Consider the following 16,135-nt stretch of genomic DNA (forward strand, 5'->3'; position numbering starts at 1 on the left):
ACCCACAAGGAAGCAGCTAAATACACCAAGCGTCTTTTCTAATAGAAAGCAAAACACAGCATATAGTAAAAAGAGAGCACTGTGTGTAATAAACATGCAGTTACCTGGCCTTGGGTTGACTCTTCTTCGCAGCAGCTTCACTTGCTTTGACTGGGTCTGGGAGCTTAGCAGGGATTGTAGAGTTCTGCAGATCCCAAAAATACTAGGTTTAGCGCTTTGAGGGCAAAAAAACACTCAGAAATCATTTGCAAAATCACTACTATGAAGCATGGAGATTGCAGGATCTCCATAGCAGCTATTCCTCATGCTGAATGTAAGACAAACCCCTGCGGTTTGGGAGAGAGAAAAATTCAGTTCAGCTTTTTGACAATCTACTATCCGTGGAATCTGAACATAAAGCTTTATAGTATATCCTGTGTGTTTTACAAGATAACCTGGGAACAATGGCAGCAACAGTTACTAATACATCTATAAAAACAAGCACAATTACAATGCCTTGTTCATAAAGATCATAAATAACCAACTGGACACATGGAAAAAAAAAATAGGTTTCTTCTCATCTGGAAAGAACAAAGATCTCATGTCACAGATATACATAACACTGAAAAAAAAACTTGTCATTTTTCAATTGAAGTCTGTAAAGATAGGTGAAGAAGGAGCAGATGGTTGTGTAAGGTCTGATGTGGTTCAAATGCAAGTTGACTGTTCTCAGCCAGACAGCAGACAAAATCACTATGTTTAAAACCAACTGCAGTGCAAATTACACACGCTATGATGACTTTGCCTGGAAATCAAATTGGTTTCACAAGCATGGCCTAATTTTCCATGTTCACATGCAAAAGGTCTCTTGGTTCGCCTCACGCTGTTTACTGGGTGAGGAAGCAAATCGGAGACAGACAGAAATAAGCAACATATGAATCAAAACCCTGATTTACACACCCCCTTAAAGCAAAAACAAACAAACAACAACAACAAAAAAACAACAGTACTGTTAATCACAAAAAATGAAATAGAGTCTCCTGACTAGAGACCAGGGGAATAATATGGCAATATCCTCGGTATTTAGCAAGTGTCATCCCCAGCCTCCCTACACATAGCCCTACATCAGTCTACTACTTTGCTACTCACCTGGACGTTCTGGACCGGGCATTCCTTCTTTGCCAATTTGAATGCAAAGTAGGAGACCTGATAAATATCAGGTCTCTTATCAGGGTCTGGTTCAAGCATATACCCTTTAAAATATAAAGATGTTAACATCAGAGCAGTAGAACAGATTCGCAGTCAGAGCTACAGCTGTAGGATAAGCAGATGCTAACAGGGTACCTTGCCTCTTTCAAAGCACCTATTCAATGGTCAGCAGGACCGAGCTGATCATTACGGTCAGCTGAGAAAGGGGCTAGATGGCCAGCCAGGATGGACCAAGAAATATTTTCCAACACAGCTATGCATAATTTCATAGCTGCAATTGAAAGCTCAAAGCAAGGAGGGGGAAAAGCAACCCTGCTTGGTCAGGGAGTAGTGTTGGTTTTGACCTCTGCATTTCCAAGCGAACACACGGGAAAGGAGCTTGATCCAACCCTGGTGTGTTAGTGGGGCATACCATTGCCTTTGCATAAGGCAAGAAAATACCAGACTGCTTTGAAAACACATCCAATTCTGTTACACAAGATTATAGCAAAAATAAATAAATAAATAAAACGCTGTACTAAAAACAAGAGAGCTGCCCCAGCTTTGCCAAGAGTAATGCATTGTACCCTTAATTACACATTCACTCTAGGCAGTAGGTTATTTATAAATCATTTCAGTTCTGTTTCTCAATTCACAGAAGACGAATTCTTATCGCTAGTCTAAGTCACTGTGGTTCTTTTCAGCTCCTTATCCAAACAGATTTATTACTGGAGAAATACGTTTCTGCATAAATAGGCTTATTGTGCAAGTTTCTGTAGACTCTTAAACCAAGTGGTTGCCTGTTTTCCTTCCTTTTCAGAGTTCACTACAGCCCAGCCAAATAGAAATCTTTGTTGTAACTGGCTTTTGAAGAGTGATCTCCCAAGCTACTAGAAGATGATTTTATCCATCCCTGTGTGCAAGCAAGTCTCATATAAGATAAGCAACACCAATTTTTTTTGCTGTGGGAACAAGGAATATAAAAACAAAATGCTATTTTTCAAAGCTCTATAGAAGTAGACTACGCCACTGTCAGAGATACACTTACGGATGAGGCAGTGCATGTCTTGCGAATGCCGAGAATTATCTGGAATGGTGAAATTGCCATCACAGATTGCCACCTGACTCTCCCCAAACGGCAAGGTGAAATAACACAACTTATACAGCAAACAGCCGAGTGCCTAAAGAGAGAGAACAGAGCCAGTGATTTATTTAACAAACTGAAGCAAAGCAGGGAATCACACAACTCAAATACCATTGAAGATAACATGAAAAGTACTCTAGCTTGTTCAATCACAGTGGTCCTACATGACCTCAAGCCTACATTTTAACATCCCTCTGGTCGACTGAAAACATAGTTATATGAGAAGATACGTACATGAAGAGCTCTCCCTCACTAAGCTGAGATACCGTAGGCAGTGGGGATCAGATGAGTAGCACCACACACAACCCACAGTTCCACACAGCACTGTGCATAGCACAACCCTTCTCATTAAACTGGCAAAGCCTGAGGTGTACTAAGAAGAGAACAGAAGCAGGTATGAAGGTCAGATAGACATCAGGAAGAGGTTCTTCACCAAGAAGGTGGTTGCACACTGGAACAGGCTCCCCAGTGAAGTAGTCACTGCACCAAGCCTGTCTGAATTTTAAAGTGTTTGGACTGTGCACTTAGTTGTATGGTCTAAAATTTTGGGTAGACCTGTGTGGTGCCAGGAGTTGGAGTCGATGATCCTTATGGGTCCCTTCGAACTCGGGATATTCTATGATTCTGTGATTCTATAAGCAAGATCTCCAAACCTACACAAACCTTACACTGGTATATGTTACTACACAGAAGATTTTTTTCTATTCTGAATATACTGAGCGTAAAAAAAGCATATAGCAAAAATATGTCATCCATCATCCTTAATACTTTCATTCTGACGAAAACCAAATAATACTGGTTACCAAGCTTAAGCTGTACCAGTTCACACAACCTTTCAACCAATATAGTCGTGTACCAGAGAGGTATACAGATATGTCTGCAGGCTGCTAGGTTCTATCATTGTTCCATCTATTGCCAGGCTGCTTTTGACAGCAAGAAGAACCACCTATCTGAAAATAAAATGAAAATTTTGCACAAACAGCTAATTATGAAATACTGCCACCATCCCAAAGAGGAGAGGGGGAACACATTTCCTAATCCTAAGCAACTCATCATCTGCTTGTATTTTTTGTCATAGGATTTCACAATTAAATGACACCATAGTTTAAAATAACCTCAATGAAATTTGAGGAAAGAGAGATTACGAGCAGGACAGCCACAGCAATAGGCCCTAAAGTTGAGGCCCCACTGTGCGCAACATTACATGCTTGTTTGGAAACACTCAGCAGGTCACTTGAAGAGAATTCCTTCCACATCAGGAAGAGGAGGACAGTTTGAGCATCAGCATCTCTACCCCTCCGCATTATCACAAGGAGTGCAAACCCTGCGTTCTCCTCTAGCTGCCTCTGAGGCCCTGACAATCTTTTCACACTGTTACAGCTGTGACCTCCCCTCTCTAGTCTCAGCAAGGCAAGTGACCCAACACTGGTACAGGGCCCGGTTCCACAAACCTCCTGCTGAACTCAGCAGTACAAGAGCCCCATAGGAGCTGCTACATTCCTGACTCTTGGCTGAGCTCACAGATAGGATGGAGGACTCTTCCCAGCAGATGCCATGCCAGCAATTTTGCCTCTTGCACATGCAGACACACAATTACTGAGGACACATTAAACCTCTCCTTATACTGCTTCCGCTCTTTTATTTCCCAGCTCAGGGCTTTAGAAATTATACAAACACACTCTGAAATAGCATTTTAAACAAAACTCTTTTGCTGACTTGCCACTACACTAGAGACAGCACAGGCTTTTTTCCACCTCCATCACAACTAAAAGCAAGCCTACCATCTACTAGATTATCCAGTAATTTAACCAGTAATCCAGGTGCACTTTGCTTTCAACATGAACACCACAGCAAGACTGCACTAATCATTAGAAACAGCAGTGCAAAAGCTCGGTCTTTGTCTGGGTTTGACAATACTGAGCTGCATTACAATGTCCAGGAGAAGCATACTGTTATTTCTTGGGGAAGGTCTATTTTTTCATTTTCTATCTTCTTATGACCAGTGACTTTAATTTCACATGCCCGCCCAACCAAGGCACAAGAAGTCACAAGACCCTGAATTTTCTGTTTTAATTATTTTATGAAGTGAAATCAGGTTTGCATTGTTCAACCCTAACATTTCATACATCTCTATATTAAAACCACATGTAAGACAGCATGCAAAGAACCAATCATGTTTTATCCACAAACCAGCCCGTTTAGCAGTAACTTATCAGAAGTGTCAAGCAGAGGAACTCTTCATTCAGGAATTGTCTCATCTTTCACAAAAACTAGGTTAGTCCAAGCCAGAAAGTTACTCTGTCATTACGATACAGAAATCAAGTTGCAGCCTGATTTTATGTTAACTGGGTTTTATACATACCCATATGTCTGCTTTTGTAGTAATAAGTTTGCCACTATACAGGTTGACCATTTCTGGTGCTCTGTAGGATAATGTAGTGTACCTGTCAAAAAAAGATCCATCAGTGAGTTCAAAATTGATAGCAGAGGCATTTCCGCTATTCCACATTTTAAAATAGTTCAAAATTCATTCTCTCCCTATTTGTTTTAGGGCAAATATTAAACATAAATGATTTATTTTTTTACATCAATAACAGCTTCTGCTGCATGCCTCTAACTAGAAAACATTGACCACTGCAAACCATCCTGGGAAACCAAAGCAATAGCAAAGATCCTTTCTACAGCAAGAAATTTACTCACAAAATAGGACAGTCATTTTAAGAACTAAAACAGAAACTTTCAAGTATTCAGAATAACAACAAAATCAGTAGTCAAATGTCCTCTGCAATGTTGTTACTGCTGGGGCTTTGGCCCCAGTTACAAATATTGTAACTGGATACATGGTTCCTAATAAGTAGACTTCCATTCCAGGATTCCAAATTTGAGTCATTGTGGACACAGGAAAGGTCATTTTGGAGCTCAAACTGGACATAGAGTCTGACACATTTTAGCAAGTTACTAGGGCTTTAAAAGATAGAGACAGTTTGAGGCTCTTACAGACCTACTGGTAGGAAGAAACCTTGTAATTTCTGCTGTAGCACCTTCCATGCTATTTGGCTTGATCACAAGAAAACATTGCTAAGGGCAAAGTTTTTGTAGGCTTATTAATAAGCATACAAATATGACATTCCGAAGGGACTGCAAAGCGAGACTAAGAGAGCTCTGAAAACTTCAGTCAAGCACGTCTAGGAAATCCATGCACTTATAATTGAATCCTAACAAAAAGAAAGCATTTGCACCCATTTCTAACACACTGCTTTCTAGCCAGAGCATTGCACTAACAGTGCTGGAAAGTACACAGCAGAGATGCTGTTAAAACTAAAGCAAGAGCAAGGACATGGTATCAGGTCCATCCCTGATCTAGGCCCTACTGAACTATGAATTGAGTTCCCTTTTTAAAAGCTTATCTAGGCACACCTCACTGTAACCACTCTAGCTGGGGCAAAAGGAGCCAAATTAAATACCTCAAGATCCATCCACTTTCTACAGAGAGCTGAGAAATTGGGCCATGTCACCACAGGGTTTTAACATGAGCAACCCATGGAGGACAGGCATTTTGTCATTTGCTATGTTTGCAGTTCAAAGAAACCAAGATAGATGAGAGACAGCCAGACAGATTCCACACGTAACCAAGCATGTCATTATCTTATCAAGGTGGGCAACTTCCGTGCATTGTTATACTCAGCCTTTCAGGTCTAGGGCAATTACATCAAGCTCCGAGCTTTATTGTTTCACCTTTCCCTGGCCCTTATTTACCTCTAGCAGGTCCCTCTATGCAGCACCATCCAACCTGCTACAACAGGCATGAGTAAAATCTAGTCCCAGTACACAGAAAAATTACCCTTCAAATTATGTCCAAGCTGGAAAAAAAAAAGCACTTACTTTTTGATCTCTTCCTCTACCGCATTCACCCCTTCTGTCTGAGGGTTCTGGAATTTGTTAGTGGCACTTCCAAAGTCACACAGGACATAGTGGCCACGGTCATGCAGCAGGATATTTTCAACCTATAAGCATTGAAGACACATACAAAAAACACTCCATTAGGCAAAAAATAAAATAAAAAAAATAAAAAAGCACTTGTTTTCTTTAGATGACCCAGGATTTTTAGTGCCTGAAAACGTATCAGACATGTCAGACAAGTGCATAACATGACAGCAAAGAAAATATGCATCAAAACTATCACACCTCCTAAAATAGAAGTCAAATCATGGAAGCATAGTTATAACACTGCCTTCCATCCTGCCACATTTCCTTTCTCCTTCTCTTTCATTCTCTTTCTGTGAACACATCACCCTGACTCTTTTAAGACTACTGTGTGCTTCAGGATAAGAACTGCATGTTTCTGTGTCTTCAGTGCCCGAATTCCCTCAGCCAATATAGTGCACAGTCTGCAATCTGAACTTGGGACAGCTAGTACAAGCTCTCCACAGCTTTACAATGAACTACACCCCTCACTGTCTAGTGGAGAAGAACGGATATTAAGGGATGACAACACACACTTCCATACTTCATGAAATTAGCATACAACTCCATTTTTTCCCCCTGCAGTTCACTTGTCACTTAGGGATTTATTTATAACAAACTTAAGCTTATGCTCACACTTCAGCTGCTTTTTATCGCATTGAATACCCCACAGTCCCTAAACAATGATTGCATCAGCAGAGGTTCCTCCAGGATGCTGAAAATATGACCCCGTTCTTTGAAATACTATTTGACAGTTTGAAACAAGCACCAGTATACTGAAACAAGTACCTGTGGTAGCTGAAAATCAGTGGAGTCATTGCCTTTCTCCTAAATACTTCCCCTTAATCATGCATTAACAAAATCTGCTGTGTATTCTCCTAAGAAAGCAATCCAAATACTATGATACTGACACAAGGCATGGAAAACCTGGGATCAGTTATTTGCTTTGGCAAATCACCTCTACATTCCAGTTTCTCATCTATACAGTAGCATTAACATCACATTCTCTCTGGGGAATACTGAAAATAAATACTTTAAAAATCGTCTAAGTCAAAGCTAAATGCTCAGATACAACAAGAAAACATACTGATTCGATATTAAAAACAAACAAAACCACAAAAGCATCACATAAGTAGTCACTAACAAAGTCTTTTTGCAACAGACCTCCCCATCAAGGACAATCTTTACAAAAAGGAAAGAAAACGAAGGAGTCAGCCTTTTAAGCATCAGAAAACCCAGCCAAATTAGAGCAGCTGAGGGGGAAAATGCTGGCTCCAAACCAAGGGTTAAACAACACCCCTTCCCTTCTCTGCCATCCATCTGCTTTGAACAAACCTTTGCACACAGATGTTCTCCCTAGCAGATCAACACTGACAATGTTATTCCCCATTCCCCTCAAACACGCTGCAAACGTTTCCAGAAGATTCCTTCCACTTTATCTGTCTGAAAAGTCTGACATGACTTCTCATTGCAAGTTTTATTAAAAATTAGCACTGGAATATTCAGCAAGCAGGCTTGATCAGTAAATAACAGAGAAGAAAAAGAAAAAAAAAAAGTACTAAAGCAGCAGAGCAGAGTTCCTGAATTACTGCTACAGGCTGCCAGGCCAGAGGAGCCTGTCTGTTACAGACAAGATGGAGGATGCCTCTTTCCAGTCAAAGACCCAGAAAAATCTGTCCAATTTTCTGTACTTCTGAGTGCTTACAACTTCAGCTGTGATCTTGAAAGTGCCTGACATACACAAAATCAGATTTGGACTCCAAATAAAAATCTGTAAGGGAAAGCTATGAGTCGACCTAAGAACATATCTGTTCTGCTACAAAACGTAGTCAGTTTTCGTTATCACTCTCTGAAACAAATGCTAACCTGTGCTAAAACCAAGTGGTAAAAGAAACTGCATAACCATAGACCGGCAAGGGATAAGACTTTCCTCAACTAGCAAAATCAACACACTTCATCCTCTCATAACCACAACTTCTAAGACGGGTATGGCTAAGGGCAGGTAGTGATTTGGGAGGGTTGCATAATTGAGGTGCCCTTGCCCTTTCTGACTGCTTCCCAGCACCTACAGGTTTGTCTAAAGATGTTTCAGTTTCTCTTTCTCCCCAGCACTATTCAATACATACTTCCAAAAGCTTATTTAGTATTTCAGAGCAAAAAGATGAATGCAACATCGGATCTATGAGCACTGACTGACTTTTACATGCGCTGCTTTTTTAAACATGGTCAATACCGGGATATGCCATCAGAGGACCGAGTAATTTTCACAGATCACACAGAACAGAGCTGTCCAAACGAATTCCAAGCAGAGGTTTCTTGGTGGCACCAGGGCAAGACCTGACATTACAAAGGAGCATAATAAAGAAGGCACAGAGATCAGAGCAGCACAGCATAACGGTCTTGTCATACCACAGAGAAGTGCAACACTAGCAAGATTCCTGATAAAATGAAAACAGAAGAAACTAAATCCTCAGCATAAGAGTATAACATTCTAGTTATTTCAGAAAGTAGAGAAAGCAAAGGAGAAGGGTGTTTTGATCAACCTCCTCTGTGCTAATTGACATAGGATTTTGCTGTATCTCACTGTGTTTCTTTCACAAGAAAAGTCAGCCGGTTATCTACTCCTGGAACCAGATGGTTTCAAACTAGCAGAAGCATCACAGGTAGAAGTGGGAGACCTCTCACCGCAGAAAGCTCAGAGATGTAAAAACTAAGCTGAGCTCTAAGCTGCTGCTTTAAAACAAAGTGAGCTATTGGATATGAGACAGGAAAGACAAGGTTAAACATGAAACAAGTTATGCAGACAACTGCCACCAGATATGGGGTACTCGTTTAAATCATTATCATTGCCACTAGATAAATTCTTCCACCCCTTCCACATTACTAAATACAACTCCCTCCAGGGTCTGACAGTTTTCTCTAGACAGATTCCAACACAGAAGCAGAGACTGCACAGCCAGGGAAATACAACAGACAGTCAAAAGGCTTGGTCATTTGTTCTTTGCTGTTAAAAGGCCCAAACTAGAGGCACAGGAAGCGCTCTTACTCCAGTGAGAGAGGAACAAAAATAAACTTTAGGTAATGCCCTGCAGCATCGGTGGCCTACTAACCCTGAGGCTGAGGAAAATAGCTGCAAGAACAAGCAAAGGTCAGTACATGATGCAAGCCTACTGCCTTGTTTACACAGGCTGTACATGGGTCTAACTACAGTAGAGGTATCTGAGAATGTTCCAAATTTTATATTTTTTCTCAGGAAAATGTGGAATCAGTGTACACTTGTGTTTGTGGCAATCAAAGCAAATGAAACTAACCAGCACGTCCTGTACAGTACATCATTCAGCTGTAAGCACACAGGTGCACACCGACACACCTCCTGATAGTCAACAGGTCAGGAATGAAAACCTGATACATGAACACAAGGGCTAGGTACCATCTTTTTCACAACAACAGGTCATTCTGCTTCAGGAAAAGCCTGCTGGGTTAACTCAAAATCAAGGTCACAAAGTAATAGAGCTGAATTTGAATGAAAGGGCTTAAAGACTACTCATGAATCTCTTCTGCTGGCAGACCCCTCAGGGCAAGAACCTCCACTGTTAAGAGTAAAATCGAAGAGCTGGAAGGCAGAAAAAGTCCGTCTACAAAGTCAACATTTTCCTGTTCTTCGATAGGGTTACATTCACCCCTAAATCACTTAGGCAGCAGATGCCTTTCCTTACACTCTGATCATTCACAAACCTTTTCTGGCCCTTAATCTCTTGGATTTGTGCAGCTCCCCCTTTGTATTCAATTTCAACTCAAAGTCAATCCATATCTAAATCATCAATTCTGTGTTAACACTTAGATCCCCAGTTACAACTGAAGCTCCAGAGGTCATCATGAGAAGTGGCCAGCTGGTGGAAAGAGGTGATTGTCCCCTGTGCTCTGCCCCTGTGAAGCCTCCCTTAGAGTGCTGTGTCCAGGTCTGGGCTCAATCACAGAAAGGATGTGGGGCTCTTAGAGCAGGTCCAGAGGAGGGCCAAAAAGTTGATCAGAGGGATGGAGCACCTCTCCTATAAAGAAAGGCTGAGAGAGCTGGGGCTGTTCAGCCGAAAGAGGAGAAAGCTTCAGGGAGACCTCATTGCAGCTTTTCAGTACTTAAAGGGGGCTTATTAAAAAAAAAAAAAAAAAAAAAAAAGCAACTTTTTGCTCAGGCAGGCAATGATGGAATGAGGGGGGAGTGGTTTTAAACTGAAAGAGGGGAGACCTAGATTAGAGGTTAAGAAGAATTTCTTCACTCAGATGGTGGCGAGGCACTGGAACAGGATGTCCCGAGAAACTGTAGATGCCCCAATCTGTGGAGGTATTCAAGACCAGGTTAGACAAGGCCCTGGGCAACCTAATCTAATGGATTGCATTGTTGCCCATGGCAGTGTGGTTGGAACTAAGTGATCTTTAAGGTCTCTTCCAACCCAAGCTACTCTATGAAAATATGTCTTAAAACAGAGAAAAGCCAGGTCTCTAACCTCAGGCACAAATTACCAACCAAGAGAACCAGAACTTGAGAGTTCATTTCAATATAGTAAGTTAATCTTTAGTATTACTTTCTAATTCATTACAGATGTGGATGAAATCATTCACTTACCACACAACGAGTTTGTTTTTTTTTTTTTTTTTTTTTTTTACAAAAAAAGAAAAAAAAAGGAAGGATTTGAAGCTAAAAACATAATAGCAGGGGTTAATGTCAACTGAAGATGCTCTTGCTCCTAAGCCTTATTCTCCCACCCCAACTTTCCTTGCCTGTTCAAATTCCTGGAAGATGTCCACAGGCTTAAATTCAGTCCTCAAATCCATGGGACTCCACCCATTTCACAGCACTCTAGAAAAACAGACGTCAGACTTGTTTCATACATTCAAACTAACTGAGCAATGGGGTCATGATCATTTGAAACACACTAAAGCATACCAGACCCTGAGGATTTTTTCCCCTGCGCTGCCTGGTTGTTCTTAGCACACAAGTCGTCTTTTGCTCCTATAAAACAATAGCCAGCAGCATGAAACAAGCATCTGTTGAGGGCTCTGAAAGCAGACTGACCCACAAAGCACATCTGAATTTCAAATGTACAGCCAAGAAGGCTTGAGTGAATATATTATTAATGCATTTTATGATCTAGTTGAGAAGAAAAGGGAAGGTCTTTTTGTGTTTGTTTGATTATAGGTGTGGGATTTTTCAAAAGCTCTCCCTGCTGGATTTGCTTTGTTCCCATCCGAGTGCACAGAGCATTAGAATTCACTTGCACGGTCAACAGCTAGAGACCAGTTTCAAAAGCTTCTAAGAAGTCCTGACCCAAGGCCAACATCTCTGGGGTGATCCTTTTAATGTGGGTCCAGGAAATGGATTTACAGCACACTTTTTGTGAACTACCTTATAATATCAACAGCATTCCAGGTGGTAGAAAGTCACTGTGAATAATTCATCGGATACATTCTGGCACATCTGTGCAAACAAAATTATTCAAATATTTGTGTTTATAAAGTAGATCTATAGATGGCAAACATACAGTAAGCCCCAACGAGAGACATTATTTCCCCCAAAAATCTTCCAAGAGAGAGAGGCATTTATACCCAACTTTCCCTTATTACTAAGGACAGAAACACAGGACCAGCTTTCAAAGCCTGTCTGCCATGGTGTAAGCATGCATGTGCTCTCCTGTATTACTGGAGTCCACAACTCACCTTCAGATCCCTGTGGATTATTGGTGTTTTACACTGATGCAGCCTCGCTACAGCTTCACAGGTGTCACAAAAGATCTGCAGGACCTCATTCTCAGTGAAACCTGTCTGCAGGCGTTGGTTCATGAGGTTCACCACCTGCCCTCCTGAGGAGAAAAAAGCCAAGAATGAGAGCAAGTGTGCCAAATTGGATCCAGTCTTGTCCAAGCCCCAGTCCTACCAGACCTACTTTGTCTTAGACTGCTCACTGAACTGTGGCTGCACAGTCAGCATGCAATATTCATGAGTTCACATTCAAAGTTTGTAACAAGCTTCTCTCTCGCCCCCCCCCCCCCAGCCTCCCCACAAGGTTTTTGGAAACCTGCTTCATCATCTTGTTTAATTTTCTTCCCTCTTTGCCTAAATCCAAGGGGATTTTTCACATCTGCCAGCAGATGACGCATCTTATTTTGTCTTTGGACTACGCTTCAACAGCAGCAAGTTACCTTCTAAGGCCCTCATCACCTCACCGTGTTAACACTGAAATATAATTCCGAATAAGCAATGTTTTTTCTTTCGTCCTCAAAAGTAAAAGTTTTTGTCAGACTAGATGAATATAATGCTGAATGTGGGGAACCCACAGTCCACGAAACAGTCTGCAAGAGGGAGGAAAAAGACTTCGTAAAACATATGTTACTAAGTGGTTTGGCCAAAATCATAGACTGGCAAAATCTGTCTGTACAAGCGGAACCTTCCACATTTGTTACTCTTTGAGTGAGTCCTGGATTTGCCTCAACTTTGAGATTCTCTTGCTGTCAAGGATTTTTCAAAAAAAAAAAATCCACAGAGAAGTTCTTCCCCCTCTAAACATCTTCAATACACAGAGGGAAAAAAAAAACAAAAACAAAAGCAACACAACAGTACATTTCTGAACCATTGGCAAAGGGAACTGTATTTTTTAACATAAGTGTTGGAAAACTTCATAACCAAGGTACAAAAGTTCTAAAGAAAAGCTGAGCCCAGTAAGTAGTACAGCTGTGAATATTTTGCGCTCAAAACGAGTGCAGTTCTGCACATAAACATGCATTAACTTGGTTTAAGCAGCTGTTCATCACAGACAGAGTAACGAGGGGAAATTCAATATATCACAGAATGCTAGGGATCCTAGGGATCGGAAGGGAGACCACCTAGTCCAATCCCCCTGCTGGAGCAGGAACACCTGTATCAGGTCACACAGGAACACATCCAGGCAGGTTTTGAATGTCTCCAGAGAAGACTCCACAACCCCCCTGGGCAGCCTGTTCCAGAGTTCTGTCACCCTCACTGTAAAAAAGCTTTGTCTCATATTTAAGCAGAACCTCCTATGTTCCAGCTTGCACCCATTGCCCCTTGTCCTATGACTGGATGTCAGCCAGAAGAGCCTGGCTGCATCCTCCTGACACCCACTCTTTACAGATTTATAAACATAAATAAGGTCACCCCTCAGTCTCCTCTTCTCCAAGCTAAAGAGACCCAGCTCTCTCAGCCTTTCCTCATAAGGGAGATGTTCCACTCCCTTAATCATCCTCGTGGTTCTGTGCTGGACTCTCTCAAGCAGTTCCCTGTCCTTCTTGAACTGAGGGGCCAAGAACTGGCTGCAATATTCTAGATGTGGTCTCACCAGGGCAGAGTAGAGGGGGAGGAGAATCTCTCCTGACTTACTAATCACACCCCTTCTGATACACCCCAGAATGCCATCGGCCTTCTTGGCCACAAGGGCACGGTGCTGGCTCATGGTCATCCAACTGTCCACCAGGACCCCCCTTCACTGCTTTCCAGCAGGGCACCCCAACTTATCTTGGTGTCTGGAGTTGTTCTTGCCCAGATGCAGGACTCTACACTTGACCTCATTATATTTCATTAAACTTCTCCCCACCCAATTCTCCAACCTGTTGAGGTCCCACTGGATGGCAGCACAGCCTTCTGGAGTGTCAGCCACTCCCTTCCTGTTCAGTGTCATCAGCAAACTCGCTGACAGTGCACTCTGTTTCCTCATCCAGGTAGCTGATGAATATATTGAACAATGCTGGTGCTAGTGCTGACCCTTGAGGGTCCACTAGCTACAGGTCTCCAGCTTGATTCCATCCCATTGACCACAACCCTCTGGCTTCTTTTCTTCGGGCAGTTCACCTCACTACCCGATCGTCCAGACCACACATCCTCAGTTTAGCTGTGAGGATGCTGTGGGAGACAGTGTCAATGGCTTTACTGAAATCAAGATAGTCACGTCCACTGCTTTACACCATCATCCTTCCACCTGGTTACGTCTTCATAAAAGGCTATCAGGTTGATTAAGCATGACTTCCCCTTGGTGAAGCCATGCTGACTGTCCCTAATACCCTCTTATCCTTGATACGCCTAGAGACAGAGCCAAGGACAAGTTGTTCCATCGCCTTACCAGGGATGGAGGTGAGGTTGACCGGCCTATAGTTACTTGAGTCCTCCTTCTTGCCCTTTTTGAAGACTGGAGTGACATTTGCTTTCCTCCAGGCACCTCTCCCGATGCACACAACTTACCAAAGATGATTGAGAGTGGCCTAGCAATGACTTCTGCCAGCTCCCTCAGCACCCATGGGTGCATCCCATCAGGACCCATAGACTTATGGATGTACAAATTGCTTAATTGGTCCTTTACCCAGTCCTCATCAACTGAGGCAAACTCTTCCTTTATCCTGATTTCCTCTGGGACCTCAGAGATACGGTGCTCCACAGGACAGCCTCCAGCATTATAGACAGAGACAAAAAAAGCATTCAGTAACTCTGCCTCCTCTTTATTTTCTGTCACCAGGGCACCCACCTCATTCATCAGTGGGCCCACATTGACTCTACTGTTAGTTTTTATCTGCAATGTATTTGAAGAAGCCCTTTCTGTTGTCATTGAGCCCTCTTGCAAGGTTTAATTCTGAGGAGATAAAAGCTTTGGGACATCTGAAAAAAAAAGTGGAAGAGTCTGTCTGGCTAGAGAGAGACGAGCACAAAGGTCAGAGGTAAAAGTAATGCTTTTTGGCTTCACATTACCCATTTCAAGCTTCTTCAAGAATAATCCTAAGTCAAACTGAAACAGAAAAAGCTTGCAGTATGACATACTGTGAAGAACAATTTCATTCCACAGCCTAACCGCTATAGGAGAGCAACTTTTTGTGTCCAGCCTATAGAAAACTAATACATACTGAAGGGTTCCTTTCACAAGGGAAAGGATCTAGAGCCATCCTGGGCAGTGGCAAAAGTGGTAACAGTCCTATCAGAGCCTCACATATCATCCACTTCTCTACATTTAGTTTAGCTTTGCATTGTTCAGAACAGTTCTTTGGTACTGAAGGATGGACCAGGCCTAGGAATAAAGTTGCTTGATCCTTTCATTTAGAAAACAAACAAAAAAGACAACCAAAACCAACAAACAAAAACCCACCTGACTTGTGCAAGTTCCCTGTAAGCACTGGAAAGGGCCTATCTACCAGTGAGGAATACTGTGAGCCCACACTCACCTCGGCAGAAGTCCATTAGTATCAGCACTTCCCAAACATCACCACTGCTTACTGAGTTGATACTGGAATCAATGTATCCGACAATGTTCTTATGGCCAGATAGATCCCGCTGCAAGGTAAATACATTCAAAGCATAAGACAGCCATATAGAATGAGCAGCACTTTGATCTACAATGCACAGCTTTCCTAGTTCTTTCCCTGCCTAAGCACAAGCTTTTGACACTTTGGATTAATCACTGCATACAACTTGATCAAATCGAAGGTCTGTCTCTACCTGTTCTCCTTCCAGAAGGAGCTGAGACAAACAACAGAGAACCAACCAACCTATTGAACTAACTTTTTCAGGGGTCAGCGAGTCCAGATTTTTGGATGTTCCCTTGGATGGCCCAGGCCAAGCTCACTGCAGCTGCTTCTCCTTTATGTAGGGGGGGAAACAAAGCAGATGTTTTGCAGTGGCTGTGTACAATGCATGTTCTGCTTACTTTTCTCCTCTCCTTCCTCTCTCTTCCACTAAAAAACATTATCACAAATCTTTGCATGCTTAAAAACCACTCAGGTAATTAAAAAAACAAAAGTTAGCTTGGTTTTAGAAGTACCTTATTTTACATGCCTTGATGATTAAAGCACAAGTTCTCGTACTGTTGACTTA

General features: G+C 42.1%; 1 protein-coding gene across 27 annotated transcripts in view; it reads right to left on the reverse strand.

The window, feature by feature from the left end:
• AAK1 (AP2 associated kinase 1) overlaps positions 1-16,135 on the reverse strand; it is an 89,589-nt gene that overhangs the window by 43,933 nt on the left and 29,521 nt on the right. For all 27 annotated transcript variants that reach the window (XM_038167072.2, XM_038167073.2, XM_038167074.2 and 24 more), the window contains exons 4-10: positions 15,487-15,595; positions 11,987-12,129; positions 6,194-6,315; positions 4,674-4,755; positions 2,216-2,348; positions 1,129-1,232; positions 105-184 (exon numbers count right to left, since the gene is read on the reverse strand). In XM_038167072.2, the coding sequence (XP_038023000.1) occupies positions 105-184; positions 1,129-1,232; positions 2,216-2,348; positions 4,674-4,755; positions 6,194-6,315; positions 11,987-12,129; positions 15,487-15,595 (773 nt within the window). The remainder of the gene's footprint in view (positions 1-104; positions 185-1,128; positions 1,233-2,215; positions 2,349-4,673; positions 4,756-6,193; positions 6,316-11,986; positions 12,130-15,486; positions 15,596-16,135) is intronic.

Source organism: Anas platyrhynchos, chromosome 23 (assembly GCF_047663525.1).
Source record: "Anas platyrhynchos isolate ZD024472 breed Pekin duck chromosome 23, IASCAAS_PekinDuck_T2T, whole genome shotgun sequence".
Taxonomy (NCBI): domain Eukaryota; kingdom Metazoa; phylum Chordata; class Aves; order Anseriformes; family Anatidae; genus Anas; species Anas platyrhynchos.